The 17,997-nt window shown below is 40.7% G+C and overlaps 1 protein-coding gene across 1 annotated transcript in view; it reads right to left on the bottom strand.

The window, feature by feature from the left end:
* Positions 1-17,997, bottom strand: part of LOC126463715 (DNA-dependent protein kinase catalytic subunit-like) — a 475,012-nt gene that overhangs the window by 388,369 nt on the left and 68,646 nt on the right. Inside the window, exons 11-12 of the mRNA XM_050096185.1 lie at positions 13,331-13,481; positions 631-918 (exon numbers count right to left, since the gene is read on the bottom strand). Of these exons, the coding sequence (XP_049952142.1) occupies positions 631-918; positions 13,331-13,481 (439 nt within the window). The remainder of the gene's footprint in view (positions 1-630; positions 919-13,330; positions 13,482-17,997) is intronic.

A 17,997-nucleotide genomic window follows, 5' to 3' on the forward strand; every position in this document is an offset into this window, starting at 1 on the left:
AACTCTCTCTTTTGATGTTTAGCTGTAAGATTAAAATTTGACATCCAAAACACCTTTTGTTGTTAGTTTTGCAAACAATCTTTATAAACTTTGTGTTCTGTAGTTTTCCCCACAGGGGGCAGGGGGAGGGGGGGGGGGGGGGGCAGTATCTAATTCAGCCAACATTTGCGTAGACTTTTAGCCACTCTGTTTTAATAGAATATTGCTTAAAGTGTACCGTCTTTGAGAATGATTGTATGCCTCACACCATTATATTAAGTAGTTCATCACTCCCACACCCCACATGTAATCTGGGAAGGTGATAAGAAGTTTTTTTACTGATGATCAGTATACATTGTTCCACAGGTGTTGTTAAAGTTTCTAAAAGCAGTCCAAAACTCATAAAAAATGAATTTTCCTTGTAAATCTAGTGTAGACGTATTGACAAAAAACAATAGTAATGCCCTTTGGACACAGTAAGAACATCATTACCTACTGAATGCCGACACTAATTTCTTTATAATTCTCTAACATCAATTTAGTTTCTGTGACAATCACAGTTTGCATTCAGTGGACCCTTTCACTATTAAAATACTAAGAACATAAAAAGGTGATGGTAACTTTCACATAAGAATGACAAAAAATACTTACCAAAAAAAATGGTAGCCCTCATATCATTAAATGGCAGCATAAAAGGAAGGTGTGTTGTGTGACCCCATGCAGTGTTGACAGCAAGAGGATCATTAGCTAGTAGAGCTGGAGTGATATCAGATCTCAATGACCCCAAAAAGTGTAATATTCTCCACTGAAGCCTTACAAGTTCTGTCTGCGGCAGCTCTGTAGAGCCTCGTTTAAACTTCCGGATCCTTCGTCGAGGCTGATGCAATCTACGCTCAGTTTGCAACACTTGCAATTCCATGTCCTTCTCCAAACCTGCACCTGTAATACACATTATTAATATTTTAAAAAGTCAACATTTGACGCTACTCTGTGAATGAATATAATACAAATAGAATTAAGGCTTTGTCTAATCTCACTTGACATTCCACACAATTTACTGAGCAGCTGGTGTTTCCAGCATTATACTTATTTTTTATTTTCAGGTTTTACTCATCAGTAGCATGGTTTTAAAAAACCAAGCTATGAGGTGCAGCTAGAAAAAAACCGGACTGATGCTGGAAAAAATTACAATTTCATGTTATCTCCTTCAATGTACTCTCCTTCTCGGTCTCTACACCGCTCCATACGAATTTTCCACTGTTCATAGCAATGCTGCAGATCATTTTCGGTAAGTCCATACATTACTTCCGTCGCTTTTTCTTTTACTGCTTCAACAGTCTCAAATCTAGTTCCTTTCAAAGCTGACTTGACTTTAGGGAAAAGAAAAAAGTCACAGGGGGCCAAATCCGGTGAGTAGGGTGGATGATCTAAGATGGGAATGTTGTGTTTTGCCAAAAACGTCTTCACTGACAACGCACTGTGAGCTGGGGCATTGTCTTGGTGAAGGATCCATGACTTTTTTCTCCACAAATCGTTCCGTTTTCTCCGTACTCGCTCACATAGGGTAGCCAGGACGCTAATGTAGTAATGCTGATTCACTGTTTGTCCCTCTGGTACCCAATCAATGTGCACAATCCCTTTGATGTCAAAAAAAAAAAAAACAATCATCATTGCCTTGAATTTCGATTTTGACATTCGTGCTTTTTTTTGTCGTGGAGAACCAGGAGTTTTCCAATGCATCGATTGGCGTTTAGTTTCGGGATCGTAAGTAAAAAACCACGATTCATCGCAAGTAATAACATTTTGTAAGAAGGTAGGATCATTTTCAATGTTTTCCAGGATGTCAGAACAAATCATTCTTCGGCGTTCCTTCTGTTCAATTGTGAGACACTTTGGAACCATTTTTGAACACACTTTGTTCATGTTGAAACTTTCATGAAGAATCTGCCTAACACTTTCCTTGTCAACTCCTGTTAACTCAGACACTGCTCTGATTGTTAAACGGCGATCTTGTCGAACAAGTTTACCGATTTTTTCAATTTTTGCATCAGTTTTTGCTGACAATGGTCTGCCAGTGCGAGTGTCATCACTGGTGTCTTCGCGGCCATCTTTAAATCGTTTAAACCACTCAAACACTTGTGTTCGTGATAAACAATCATCGCCGTACCCTTGTTGTAACATTACAAACGTTTCACTTGCAGATTTTCCTAGTTTGAAACAAAATTTGATGTTAACACGGTGTTCTTTCTGTACACTTAACATTTTCCGACGCACAGACAAAACGTCAACTACTTAAAACAGACACCACGGGCAGACTGAGTGCAGGAGGCAGATGAAACTTTAGCAGTAGGCGGAGCAAGAGTCACGTGACAGGCCACGCGACTTTCAGCCTTATTGCATTCGTTTTATTGTTTCACCAGTACTAGTCCGGTTTTTTTCTAGCCACACCTCGTATATTTAAAGCTGGTGCTACATAATTATGTCAGGCTGCTAGCAGTGTACAGTCTACACTGCAGCTATGTGTAAGGACAGCATTACACTACCTCAATAGCAGCCACTTAAGGGCCAATGTTAACTACTTATCCTGGCCTGCCTAAGTACACAATAATAAAGCATCCCCCCCCCCTCTCTCTCTCTCTCTCTCTCTCTCTTTCTCTCCCCCCCCCCCCCCCCCCCCCATGAAATTTTGTTAAACTTCCTCGGTCCAGCAGATGAACAACATTCTGACCTGGACTGGCTTATTTGCATGGACACTCCTCTGCCAAATAGCTGCTCCATCTTGCTTAGTGCCACTTGCAGACTGTATTGTTTTCTAAGGTAATTTATTACTGACCCCTCCCAATCACATTAGCACATTCCCTGGCAAGGAGTGGGGGTGAGGGGTGGAAGTGAACCCGTGGGAAGACACACAGGCACGAGCATGCCCTTGTGGAGCGGAGACAGGCAGGAGGAGTGGGAGGGGGGGAGGGAGAAGACAGAGGGAGAGGTGTTACGATGGGTGATAAGACATTACATTTGCGCCACAATTTCACCTGGAACAATTCCTGCCAATCCACTGCCCCCCCACCCTCTCTGCCCCCTACTACTCCCCCTATCCATAGGTAAAGCCATTTCCCCGACTTTGTGCGAGTTCTGCCCAACTGGAAGTTACATCAAAGTCTATAGTATCACAGATTTTTCAGTCATAAAACCATGAAGATACTTCCACCAAGGATACAATGTGCTAAATAGAGATACAATCTAAAAACATTCCGTAGTTGGTATGATATTTAAGTTTTTCATTGACACTTAAGTAAAATGAGTATTTATTATTAGAGAAATGAAAGTAACTATAGCAAATATTTCTCTAATAATATTTGCTATAGTTACTTTCATTTCTCTAATAATAAATACTCATTTTACTTAAGTGTCAATGAAAAACTTAAATATCATACCAACTACGGAATGTTTTTAGATTGTATCTCTATTCAGCACATTGTATTCTTGGTGGAAGTATCTTCATGGTTTTATGACTGAAAAAAGACGGGTGATGCTGAGGGAATTAGATTAGGAAATGAGACACTTAAAGTACTAAAGGAGTTTTGCTATTTAGGGAGTAAAATAACTGATGACGGTTGAAGTAGAGAGGATATAAAATGTAGACTGGCAATGGCAAGGAAAGCGTTTCTCAAGAAGAGAAATTTGTTAACATCGAGTATAGATTTAAGTGTCAGGGAGTCGTTTCTGAAAGTATTTGTATGGAGTGCAGCCATGTATGGAAGTGAAACATGGACAATAACTAGTTTGGACAAGAAGAGAATAGAAGCTTTCGAAATGTGGTGCTACAGAAGAATGCTGAAGATTAGGTGGGTAGATCACGTAACTAATGAGGAGGTACTGAGTAGGATTGGGGAGAAGAGAAGTTTGTGGCACAACTTGACTAGAAGAAGGGATCGGTTGGTAGGACATGTTTTGAGGCATCAAGGGATCACAAATTTAGCATTGGAGGGCACCGTGGAGGGTAAAAATCGTAGAGGGACACCAAGAGATGAATACACTAAGCAGATTCAGAAGGATGTAGGTTGCAGTAGGTACTGGGAGATGAAGAAGCTTGCACGGGATAGAGTAGCATGGAGAGCTGCATCAAACCAGTCTCAGGACTGAAGACCACAACAACAACATAGCAAATATGTGAACTGAAAATATCAAAAGCAATGTTGTTGTTGTTGTTGTTGTTGTTGTTGTTGTTATGGTCTTCAGTCCTGAGACTGGTTTGATGCAGCTCTCCATGCTACTCTATCCTGTGCAAGCTTCTTCATCTCCCAGTACCTACTGCAACCTACATCCTTCTGAATCTGCTTAGTGTATTCATCTCTTGGTCTCCCTCTACGATTTGTACCCTCCACGCTGCCCTCCAATACTAAATTGGTGATCCCTTGATGCCTCAGAATATGTCCTACCAACTGATCCCATCTTCTAGTCAAGTTGTGCCACAAACTCCTCTGCTCCCCATTTCTATTCAATACCTCCTCATTAGTTATGTGATCTAATCTTAGGCATTCTTCTGTAGCACCACATTTCGAAAGCTTCTATTCTCTTCTTGTCCAAACTATTTATTGTCCATGTTTCACTTCCATACATGGCTGCACTCCATAAGAAATACTTTCAGAAACGACTTCCTGACACTTAAATCTATACTCGATGTTGACAAATTTCTCTTCTTCAGAAATGCTTTCCTTGCCACTGCCTGTCAACATTTTATATCCTCTCTACTTCGAACATCATAAGTTATTTTGCTCCCCAAATAGCAAAACTCCTTTACTACTTTAAGTGTCTCATTTCCTAATCTAATTCCCTCAGCATCACCCGATTTAATTTGACTACATTCCATTATCCTCGTTTTGCTTTTGTTGATGTTCATCTTATATCCTCCTTTCAAGACACTGTCCATTCCATTCAATTGCTCTTCCAGGTCCTTTGCTGTCTCTGACAGAATTACAATGTCATCGGCAATCCTCAAAGCTTTTATTTCTTCTCCATGGATTTTAATACATAGTCCGATCTTTTCTTTTGTTTCCTTCACTGCTTGCTCAATATACAGATTGAATAACATCGGGGAGAGGCTACAACCCTCTCTCACTCCCTTCCCAACCACTGCTTCCCTTTCATGCCCTTCAACTCTTATAACTGCCATCTAGTTTCTGTACAAATTGTACGAGGGTTATTCCAAAAGTAAGGTCCGGTTGTAAAAAAAAAATCAAAACTAAAATGTTTTTTCAAAACAATTGTTTTATTTACATTCCTTACATCTTTATCTATTTTTCTACATAACTTCCATACTTATTTAAACATTTGTCACATCGTTCAACAAGCTTTTGAATGCCCATGTTATAGAAATCCGCCTGTGACGATAACCAGTCCTTAACTGCTTCTTTCACTTCATCATCTGTGTCGAAGCGCTTGCCGCCGAGAAACTCCTTTAAGTAACGGAACAGGTGGAAATCACTTGGCGCCAGGTCCGGACTGTAAGGAGGATGGTCCATCTGTTCCCATCCAAATTTCTTGACCAGAGCTTGCATTTCATTTGCAGTGTGGGGTCTGGCATTGTCATGCAACAACAAGATTCCAGACGACAAAAGACCACGTCGCTTATTCTGGATTGCACGTCGAAGTTTAGTCAGGGTAGCGCAGTAGGCGGCTTTATTAATCGTTGTTCCTCTCTCCATAAAGTCGACTAACAATACTCCACGTCTATCCCAGAACACAGTCGCCATAACCTTACGTGTTGAGATTGTCTGCTTTGCCTTGACCTTGACTGGCGATGACGTGTGACGCCATTGCATTGACTGACGTTTAGACTCTGGAGTGATGTGAGAAACCCATGTCTCATCCCCTGTGACAACATTGTCTAAAAGACTGTCACCTTCCTTATGATATCGCTCCAAAAAATCAAGAGCAAAAGCCATTCTTTTCATTCGTTGGGGCTCAGTAAGCAGCCTGGGAACCCAACGGGCACACAATTTGTGAAACTTCAAATGTTCAGACACAATTCTGTACAAAGTTGTTCTACTCACATTCGGAAAATGCATGTCTACGTCTGTAATAGTGAATCGGCGATCTTCACGAATTTTTTTGTCAACCGCATTGACCAAATCGTCTGAAATCACTGATGGTCGGCCACACCGTGGTTCATCGTGCACATTATCCCGTCCTTCATTAAAAGCTCGCACCCACTTGCGCACTTTACTGTCGCTCATTATGTTAGGACCGTACACTTCAGTAATCTGCCGATGGATTTCCGCCGCTGAATTGTTTCTTGCAGACAAAAACCGTATCACTGCCCTTACTTCACAATCGGCGGGCTGATCAATTGTCTTAAACATTGTAAAGTGACACTGTGAACTACACTCAGCAACAGTAACAAAGCGAATGGCGGCGTTTGACGCGCAAGGCTTGCCGGGAGTCGGCGCGCATGCGTGTTTTGTCATTGGCGCCAAATTTCAATAGTTACGGCGAATCGGACCTTACTTTTGGAATAACCCTCGTAAATAGCCTTTCGCTCTCTGTGTTTTACCCCTGCCACCTTCAGAATTTGAGAGAGAGTGTTCCAGTTAACATTGTCAACAGCTTTCTCTAAGTCTACAAATGCTAAGAACATAGGATTGCTTTTCCTTAATCTTTCTTCTAAGATAAGTCGTAAAGTCAGTATTGCCTCATGCGATCCAATATTTCTATGGAATCCAAACTGATCTTCCCCGAGGTCGGCTTCTACCAGTTTTTCCATTCATCTGTAAAGAATTCGTGTTAGTATTTTGCAGCTGTGACTTATTAAACTGATAGTTCGGTAATTTTGGCATCTGTCAACACCTGCTTTCTTTGGGATTGGAATTATTAGATTCTTCTTGAAGTCTGAGGGTATTTCACCTGTCTCATACATCTTGCTCACCGGATGGTAGAGTTTTGTCAGGACTGGCTCTCCCAAGGCTGTCAGTAGTTCTAATGGATTGTTGTCTACTCCCAGTGCCTTGTTTCGACTCAGGTCTTTCAGTGCTCTGTCAAACTCTTCACGCAGTATCTTATCTCCCATTTCATCTTTATCTACATCCTCTTGCATTTCCATATTATTGCCCTGAAGTACATTGCCTTGTATCGACCTTCTATATACTCCTTCCACCTTTCTGTTTTCCCTCCTTTGCTTAGAACTGGGTTTCCATCTGAGCTCTTGATATTCATACAAGTGGTTCTCTTTTCTGCAAAGGTCTCTTTAATTTTCCTGTGGGCAGTATCTATCTTACCCCTAGTGAGATAAGCCTCTACATCCTTACATTTGTCCTCTAGCCATCCCTGCTTAGCCATTTTGCACTTCCTGTCGATCTCATTTTTGAGACGTTTGTATTCCTTTTTGCCTGCTTCATTTACAGCATTTTTTATATTTTCTCCTTTCATCAATTAAATTCAATATTTCTTCTGTTACCCAAGGATTTCTACTAGCCCTTGTCTTTTTACGAACTTGATCCTCTGCTACCTCCACTACCTCGTCCCTCAAAGCTACCCATTATTATTCTACTGTATTTCTTTTCCCCTCTCCCCTCCCCCCTCCCCCTCCCCCCTCCTTTCAATTGTTCCCTTGTGCTTTATCTGAAACACACTACAACCTCTGGTTTAGTCAGTATATCCAGATCCCATCTCCTTAAATTCCCACCTTTTTCCAGTTTCTTCAGTTTTAATCTACAGTTCATAACCAAATGATTGTGGTCAGAGTCCACATCTGCCTCTGGAAATGTCTTACAATTTATAACCTGGTTCCTAAATCTCTGTCTTATCATTATATAATCTATCTGAAACCTTCCAGTGTCTCCAGGCCTCTTCCATGTATACAACCTTCTTTTATGATTCTTGTACCAAGTGTTAGCTATGATTAAGTTATGCTCTGTGCAAAATTCTACCAGTCAGCTTTCTCTTTCATTTCTTATCCCCAATCCATATTCACCTACTATATTTTGTCTCCCTTTTCCTACTCTCGAACTCCAGCCACCCATGACTATTAAATTTTCGTCTCCCTTCACTACCTGAATAATTTCTTTTATCTAATCATACATTTCATCGATTTCTTCATCATCTACAGAGCTAGTTGGCATATACACTTGTACTACTGTAGTAGGCATGGGCTTTGTGTCTATCTTGGCCACAATAATGCATTCACTATGCTGTTTGTAGTAGCTTACCCACACTCCTATTTTTTTATTCATTATTAAACCTACTCCTGCATTACCTCTATTTGATTTTGCATTTATAACCCTGTATTCGCCTGACCAAAAGTCTTGTTCCTCCTGCCACCAAACGTCACTATTTCCCACTATATCTAACTTTAACCTATCAATTTCCCTTTTTAAATTTTCTAACCTACCTGCCCGATTAAGGGATCTGACATTCCACGCTCCGATCCGTAGAACGCCAGTTTTCTTTCCCCTGATAATGACGTCCTCGAGTAGTCCCCGCCCGGAGATCCGAATGGGGGAGCAATAACAAACAAAAAATGAAACTGAAATAGGGGGGTGTGTGTGTGTGTGTGTGTGTGTGTGTGTGTGTGTGTGTGTGTGTGTGTGTTTTATTGCCTGTTTCCCACAATTCTAAAACATGTGATTTTGTTAACTGCACTGAGTGCCAATTTTCATAAAGTACAATATATTTGTTCAGGGAACATTAGACCAAACAAACAATCTGGAAATAATGCTGTTGGGACTGCTATGTAGGTAGTAATGTCACGGATGCAGTCAATTAACATGACTGTTTTTTTTTCTTTATTACATTTATGCTGGCTCATCAAAATTAAAGATTATACGAATGAGACAAAGTAGATATGCACAATGAAAGGAGTCTGGCATCTGCATATATGACACACAGCATGTTTCATTAGTATTTGCATTTGTAATGGGTGAATTTTAACTTGCCAATGGAGTCTCTGTGCATTAGAAATAAGACAGTAATTAGTTTGAGTTGTTCTATAATGACTGTAGGAAATGTAAACTTGTCACAAACATCTCAATAAAATCATCTACCGATACCTGTAGACTTAAAACTGCTGTGCCGTTAACCAACAGCCGTGTGTAGTTTCATCAGTGTCATTTGAACCAGTCTCTTCAAGCTTTGATAATGGGGATGTGGATTTAAGAAATGTGGGCAAGGTGGGGTTTCACGGATCAAATATTACATTGCATGCTTTTTTGGCAGTAATGAGAAAAATTACTTAGTAGACTCCCCTTGCACCTTCGGTATTTCAGTCTAGGTATATAATATGTTTTCCATTATCTAATATGCATTTTCTGAATTTACATTGCAGTTTTAGTTTTTATGATGTAAAGTGGATCAAATATGATAAAGTGTGGTTAAATATGACATAAATGTAAGCTTTAGGCTACACTACAGCTCAATCAGTTACCAGAACTTTATTTAGCATTCACATTCATTGGCCTTGCCACCTGTCAACCAAATGATCACCTTTCAACCTAACATAGACCTACACTATGCTACAGATCAATCTATCACAACAACCAAGATATCAGAGGGATTCAGTTATCACACTTCAACCCAATAGTGGATTTTCTCCATGCTTTGCAGAAAACTTAAATTGGGATGGCTGGACAGAGTAAATGCCATCCCCCCAGAATATGAGGTCAGCATCTTTAACAGTTACATAACATTTTTTTTATTTACATACAATTTGTTTCAGATAAATTATAAAATGCTGTTTTGCTCTCCATCACTTTACACATTAAGGACAGCTCCTGGTGACTCCTGGATGCTGACCCTGCAACTATGCCACTCCAGTCTGTTCGGAAAACTGGCTCCAGGCCTGTAAACATTAAACTATGCTTCAGGTACGTCTTCAAGTACTCCCCTCAGTCTTCCCAAAAAACTGAGTAACATCCCCTCATGATGAGTGAGATGTTGAACTCAAGAGAATTACAGGACATTACTGTTTTTGTAATTTTGATCTTGACACTATTTTCTGGTAAAAGCATTACATTATGATGGAGAATAGTAATATGACATGGTGTTGCAGTTATGTTATTTCATCATGGGCATGGGGAGGCAAGTGAGAGGCATTGGGAGGGAAGAGGGAATTTATGGGAGGGAGGCAGAAGAAGTGGTAGCACGTGGGAGGAGAGTGTGGAAGGCAGGACAATGGGTAAATGAGAAGGTGAAAGGTGGAAGTGGGACAATACAGCAGTGAGAGGGTGGGAGGTGAATGAACTGATGGAAGGTAAATGAGGGAGAGACGGAGGTTAGAGGAATGGAGTGAAGAGCCAATACTGTATCATTAATGAAGTGTCACTACTCACATAGGTCCAGTGTGGATTGCAAATACCGTATGGCAGCAAAACTTGGTAGATATGCTAATGTGTTAATGCTGAACCAATTTATGCTGAAAAAACTGCTCCAATTTTGTCCTCCAGGTGCAAGTCTGGTGCTGTGCAGCATCTTGTCGACGTCTCAGGTGCTCATAATGAACAAATTGTGTAAGTGGAGGTTAATACTTCAATCACCATTATGCCTTTCTCACTTGTGCGAGGTTTTCTGCCAGCATCTTGATCCTAATCCATTACCCATGGAAACATATCTACATGTCTCTCTTGCATTCACAGTATCAGACTTGCATCTGTCGGTCAAAATTGGAAGCAATTTTTATCAGCTTAACTTAGTTCCACTTTAACACATTAGAATATCTACCAAGTTTTGCTGCGAATTACAGCCCACACTGGACCTCTGTGAGTAGCTCACCTTTAATTACAACTACCCAGTACTTATCTAACACATCTTGATTGCCCTCCTTACTTTCATAACTTATTCACATCTTAGAAATCCTCTGCTTTCACCTTGATGCTTTATGTCATGGGAGAGGTTCATTTACTTACAATCTATAGGTTAAATAATAACTCTGCAACATGCTCATTGAGCCATGATAAAAATTGCTGTTTTGAAGGGCGCGCCGCAGCGCGTAGTGTGAAGCAGTCGCCCTCTGTTTCTGGCGACGGCGCCACTGTGGCAATCGCAGCTTTGGTGTCTCCCTATGGTGGGAAAGGGGAAAGGTTGCCTGTTCAAGTGCATTTGAGGGGCGCTATGAGCACGCAAGTTGGTCAGTCTGGGTCAGTCTCTCGTCCCCAGCTTGCTAGTCTGTCTCTCGTCCGCAGTTGTGAGGCAGTTAGTGTCTGTCTGTCATCCAGAGTGCTAGTATATCTTTCGTTCGGATCAACCTTTCAAACCGGCAAAATGAGAGTCTTTCCAATCCGCCAGTAAGAGAACTCAGCGAGTGGCCCCTCGGTCGGGGCTTAGTTCCTCCATCTGACTCTGCGCATTAGGTCGCCAGTCTGCTCGAGTTTGCTCAGGCAATGGTCAAGGCGGTTGGATCGATCAGTCGGTCGGTCGCGCACTGAGACACAAGATGACTTGTCCGTCTTGAGCATCCGCACATGTGAGGTCGCCACCGTGCTGTATAGCAAGGGGTAGTGGCTTCGCGGTCGACACGAGAACAACAGGAGTCAACCCACGACATCAGTCTGGCCGGTGCGAGCTGCGACACCATGAGATGGTAGATTGGTGCACCTTCCTGCGTCTGTTGAAGCGGCTGGCAGCAGACGGTTCGGGAGAGCGATTTGGGGGTGCTGCACCAGGTCTTCTCCAGAAATCTTAGTTTATTAGAAGTTAAGTGAATGGTGATATGTTATTTCATTTATTTGTTAAATTCTACTTGTTTTCTTGGTGAGGTTACCAGCCATTTTGTTTTGGGGTCGTCCCACAATTCTTCTCCGTTTGCCCACCCGTGTCAAGGTGGTTGTTTATGAATTGGATGGTCCGTTTTTCCTTTGTGGAGTAGGGGCAGGTTAGAGCAACCTGTGGTTCGAGTTGTTCAGTAATCTCCCTATCAGTCTACCGTACGTTAGTAGCTGCCTCTGTCATGTTTGTCAGATTTCGTGTTAACGAATTTATTGCTTGGAGTGTAACGGCCTAATTTCTGAAACATGTTTTGATCTTGCCTATCATCTTGAGAGGCGGTATCCGTGTACTGTAGAACATCTTAACTTGTTTGGCCAACCCTGTAGAATATTATATAAGATTGCATTTCATGGCTTTTATTTAAATGATCATTTTAGTATATAAAGTTGCCACCCTTTCACCATAAGACTTTTCTTAGAAGTTAAAATCAAGTTGCACCTTCGGTGAGAAAGTTAATATTTTGATTTTAGTGTTTTCTATCATGTCCATCCCTCCTACAGGGTGCATAGTTCGTGTGCTTGTGTGAATTGTTAAAACTTTTAGTTTAAAGTAATCTGGTGTATTGCAGATTTGCACCAGTGAAATCTTTCATAGGTTGTTGTGAGGGGTTGTAACTACGGCCGTGTAAAAAGGGAGCGGCAAGGTTCTCAGCCCGGAAGCTCATACAGTCAAAAATTTGTTTCTTTCTGCCTCAGAATAAATTTTAACTTAATATTTAGAGGGTGCTTTCTGCTTATAATTTTAAATCTGTTTCTTTTAAAAAATGCTTTAGGCACCATTAAAGTGAATAAATTACCATTTGTTAAAAACTAATTTGCTAATGATTTCATCAGTTACTCCCTGGCAACTACTTCCATGCTCACATAGTGTGATTAAATGTGTTGATGTTCTTGATGAATCGCTAGTAAATAAAATAAATTTTTAAGAACATTCCTTGAAAATAAATCCACAGTTCACTTATTACATGATTACCACTGTTCATTATGAACTCATTAACTAAACTCAAAAACACACATGATATGTGTGAAGCACAGCTCAACAAAAATATGGGAAACAAATAGCTCATTTTTTCTGCACTGAAATCAACATTCTGCAAAGAAGTGGTGGCTTTAGTCTTAATATTTCTCTTGTTTATCTGTTAACTGTTGGCCGAATAATGAAAAACATTCAACAATATCTAAAATATGTCTCCCCATTGCTTTCCTTTATAAAAACATTTGCAGATTTCCACTTGTTATCTACTTACCTGAAGAAACTACAGACAATTCATAACAAACACACATCAAGTATTGACTACATCAAGTACTGAATCACGACCTTTTACAAAAAAAGAGGAGAGTTTTTTTTCTAAACTTCTCTCAATCACACTTCCGTCAATCAACCACTCTTCTGTCAATCAGACATCTATTAATTACAAATTTAAAAAAAAAAACAGCACTATATTTTGAAACAAACAAAAATAGTTTGACAAATTACATGAACATTTTACAAACCCCAAAATTAAATAACCAAATTAAAAAAAGTAAATACATACCTAAATTAAAACATATGCATTCATAAACACAAAAATATTGTTTAAAAAAAGTAGTATGCTTACTTTTGCTCTGAAGAAATGGTTCCATGTAAGGCAAAACTTTTGTTATCAGTGCATCCATATCCTCTGAAGGTATTTCCTTTGTCCACTTTTCAAGTGAATCCATTGCATTGTGGCCTAATTCCAAATAACTATTTGCAATACTGAAAATTATCTGCAAACAAATATTTCACAGAAGTTGTTCATTTCTCAACCTTATAAAAATTCAAGGAAGATAGTGCATTTGTTTATGAAAATGGAAAAATTTGTAACCAGTAGTAGTTTAATGCTTCACTAGAGGTTCACTTTACTTATGAAAAAAACTACATGAATTAACTTCTAAGATGCCTGGTGAAAATGAGAAGAGAAGCAGCATCTGCAGAGGCAAGGAAAAAAATTTAAAAATAGGTAATGGCTCTTAAGTCTGAATATGAAAAGAGGAAGGGATGTGAGAAGCGAAGAGACATACTCTGCAGGAAGAGATGAATCGGAATGACCATACATTAAGAGTGAACTGTTGTACAGAATGCGTTGTGAAGACAATGGCCTACAATATCAAGAACCAGTACAGAGATTATTACACAACAGTTCTAAAAAAACATGTGATTTATTTAGCAAAACATCTTTCAGGACTACATTATGCCATTATCAAGTTATGTAAAACTACGACACCACATATCATTACAACATATTACTATACAAACTAACATATATGTAATGTAAATATAACAATATTGCCCTATAAAACAATGGAAAATCAAGGTTGGAATATCAACAATTAGAAAAAGGATAAATTGCTACTCAACATATAAAGATGATACATTAAGCTGCAGACAGGCACAGTGAGCAGATTGTTACACACTGGGATAGCAGAGTGCAATGGGAGAGGGGTGGGGGAGGAAGGGGAGTAGAAAATGAGATAAGCAGAAACAGGAAGAGACTGGTGGGTGTGTTGGCAAAGGATGAGCACAATGAGGGTTAGGAGATATGACTGAAAGAGGTGGTTATATGACCGATGGGGGTAGAAACTGTTGGGTGGACACTATGGGGACATAGGTTGGGACTGGAATGTTTTTGGAGTGGGGAATGTGTTGTAAGGGTAACTCCCATCTGTACAGTTCCAAAAAGCTGATGATGGGAGGAAGGACCCAGATGGACCAGTTGTGAGGCAATGGTTAAAATCTAGCATGTTATGTTCAGCTGCATGTTGGGCCACAGGGTGGTCTACTTTGCTCTCTGCCACAGTTTGGCAGTGGCTATTCATCCTGATAGACAGTTGGTTGGTAGTCATACCAAGATGATAAAGTGTGCAATAATTGAAGCAGAGGTGGTATATCACATGGCTGTCTTCACATGTGGGTCAGCCTCTGATGAGGTAGTATCACAGTACTTGAATAGGAAGTGCTCAGTGAATGTGTTAGGCAGATTGTGCACCTTGGTCTTCCAGAGGGATGTTATCCCTGTGGCAATGGCGTGTGATCAGGAGTGGGATGGACTTGGAAGTTAGGAAGGTTGTGTGGGTGACATAACACAACTTTAGGAGGGGTATCTTGGATAGGATGTCCCTCATTTCAGGGCATGATGGTAGATAATCAAATCCCTGACAAAGGATGTTGTTCAGTTGCTCCACGTTGGGGTGGTACTGGGTGACAAAGGGAGCACTCTTTTGTAGCTGACTCTTGGGGGTGGCAGAAGGATTAGTGGGTGTGTGGGGATATGGGACAGGAAACCTGTTTGCAGACTGGTTCTGGAGATGGTGCTTGTCTGTGATGGCATTTTTGAGACCTTCAGCAGGCAGCTGACAAAATGCAGGTTGGTGGGTTTAATATGAACAGAGGTGTGGAGACAGCCATCAGAGGGGAGTTGGTCAATGTCCAGGATGGTGGCACACTAAGGAAAGGAGAACCTAGTGTAGCAGATGGGAGAAAAGGTGTTCAAGGTTGTGAAGGAACGAGGATAGGTGTCTTGGCACTGAGTCCAGATCATGAAGACATGATCAATGAACCTGGATTAGACCAGTGTGGTTTGGTGTTTTGTGAGGCTAGGAAGATATCCTCTAGATGTATTATTTGAAAACAGTCTTTGTTGCAAAATTCTTCATTTGAGGGTTGTCTGTACTGACTTTACAATAACTGAAGGTATTTAAAATCCATCTTTGCAGGCACGGTACAAAATACAATAGTGGCAAATGAGGAAATACCTGCCAAAAAATCTTAAGTACTGACACCAACATCTTTTGTAATGAATGGGCAAAGCAAGCCAAATGGTATACGTATTTTACCAGAACCACTGATGTTATTTTATTTCAATAAAACAACACACTTCTGTGACAAAAATACACATTTCCTTGGAGACACACGACAGTTTTAAAAATACCTTCAGTGATTTCAGAAATGACCTCAGAAAAAAACAGCTCTCTTGGAAGAAGTGTATAAGGCAGGGAAGTGTTGTGTAAACAAACACTATAGATGACTACCAATAAAATGTTGGTTCTACTATGTTTATTACTGCCTGTTATTACCCACTCCACTATGTTATGTCTATTATTTTATAGGTACTGTGTGATTTTTCTTTTGATAAATATATAAGTACATACCGTACAAACTGCTAGTGACTGCCACAATTGTCTTCTTTTTACTGTCCACACTTTCTAACATATAAACTACTTTCAAAGTGCTAAAAAGGTCTAGAATTAAAAAAAGTTTATAAAATACCACATTTTACAATGTACTTGTTGTGAGAATGTCACAATTCCTGAAATCCACTGCCCATGGCCTCTGGCCTGCCAAAACGCACTGCAGTCCTGGCTCCAGAGATAGACCATGAAAATTCGCCACCTTATGCCACACAAACAGATCCAGCCTGCGGGCAGATGGTGAGACTATATACAATGGACAGGGCCTGCAAGTTGGTGGGAAACAATGGGCTTCAGATCGGCATGCCCGAACTGTTAAAACATACCTGCAGAAATCGCCTGCAGTTTTAGCCCATCACAGAAATCCACTCATGTGGCTAGCTACTCATGATTCACAGACAGCATGTTGATGAAATGAGACTGCGGTGATCAATCCATGCAACAGATTACTTGTGCGAATACTCTTGGACTCAATAAAATGAGGATAGGTATCAACACACCGTAATGATGATTGCTGAGCTGCAGACAGGCACACAGAAAAGACAATCACACTCTCACAACCAAATTTTCAGCCACAGCCTTTGTCAGAAAATGAGAGGGCACACACATTCACACAATCGCTCAGACAAAAGTCATGCATACATAACTGCCTTCTCTGGCCAATGCATCTACAGTCTCCACGAATCAGATCCAAACAAAAGACTCCTCATGTCTTCCTGCCTCTCTTCGCCAGGTGCTAGGCTAGCAGCAAGAAGTGGTGGCAACACTGACTGCAAGCTGAGGGGTGTGGTAGGAAGGGGAGAAGCAGTAGGAATTAGGAAGTAGGGAAGTGGCACATGCACTCAGCCGTGTCTGACCAGTGACAATTCATGACGTCTCTCAGTAAACAAACCACTTCATCTACTGAGACAAAAACAAGATTTTTCCAGAAGTTTTTCCTTTTTTTTTTAAATTTCCATAGTATTTCCCTGATTTCCCTGACATGTTTGAAATTCCCTGATATTACCTGATTGCCATAACTTGTGGCAACCCTGACACTAATCAGCTACAATGATGTGTCCAGGATTGTTGGGTTTGTGGATTTAGAAGATTAGTATGCAGGCTGTCATTGAGGTGAAGGAGGAAATGGATTCAAGTGAGAGATTTCACTAGTATCTGGAAGAGCATTTACAACAACAGCTCTGTAAGTTATCCTACTGCCACCTTGGAGAACCACTATCCAACCCCTACCTTACATGCAATGGTGCTCCTCATCAACCACTCATAGCGCCCAGACTCTGCCCTGGTGAAATTTACAACTTGCAATATCCCCCAAAAGTCCCTACCAAATCCAGAGCTGGAACAATCTCAGAACACTGTTGTTCACCTTTCTGTCCTATCCATAGACCTAATTTTCAGCCCTACACCAAAATTTAACCTTGTTGGATTTGTCAAAGACTTACTTATCCTCCAGATTTCAGTAATGGAAACACTTCTTTGATACCAGACCTACCAACCAAAGCTAATCTAATCCTAACACTGAACCTTGCCTCTCCCTGTTCATATCACCATCCAATCGTGATCTCGCTCCGCCCCCTCCCCCTCCCCAAACCATCCCGTTGTCAGCCTCCATAAATTTGTTTAAATTGAACTTTGCCTCACCATCCTTACACAAGTACCTTCCTGAAGACACCAGCCTCTGAGCAGGAAAAATGACAGCCAATACCAGCCTCGAAACAAATCCTCATCATCATCATCATCATCATCATCATCATCATCATCATCATCCAACCTGCAGCCAAAGATAACACCACTGCCATTATGAACTACAATGACTACCTGACATAAAGCCTGCCAGTTGCTTGGCTCCTCTACCTACAAATTCTGCCGGAGTGATGCCATCTCAGAAGTCCAACAAAATCTCCAGTACCTGCTCAAAGCCTTAGGCCCTTCCCAGAACTGTTCCCATGAATCCATTTACCTTCTCACACCCATGACATCCCACACACCCACCTTCTCCGGTACACTTTGAAATAAATTCATGGCTCTGAATTTTAACACTTTCCATAATTTCTTC

The sequence above is a fragment of the Schistocerca serialis genome, chromosome 1 (assembly GCF_023864345.2).
Source record: "Schistocerca serialis cubense isolate TAMUIC-IGC-003099 chromosome 1, iqSchSeri2.2, whole genome shotgun sequence".
Lineage (NCBI taxonomy): Eukaryota > Metazoa > Arthropoda > Insecta > Orthoptera > Acrididae > Schistocerca > Schistocerca serialis.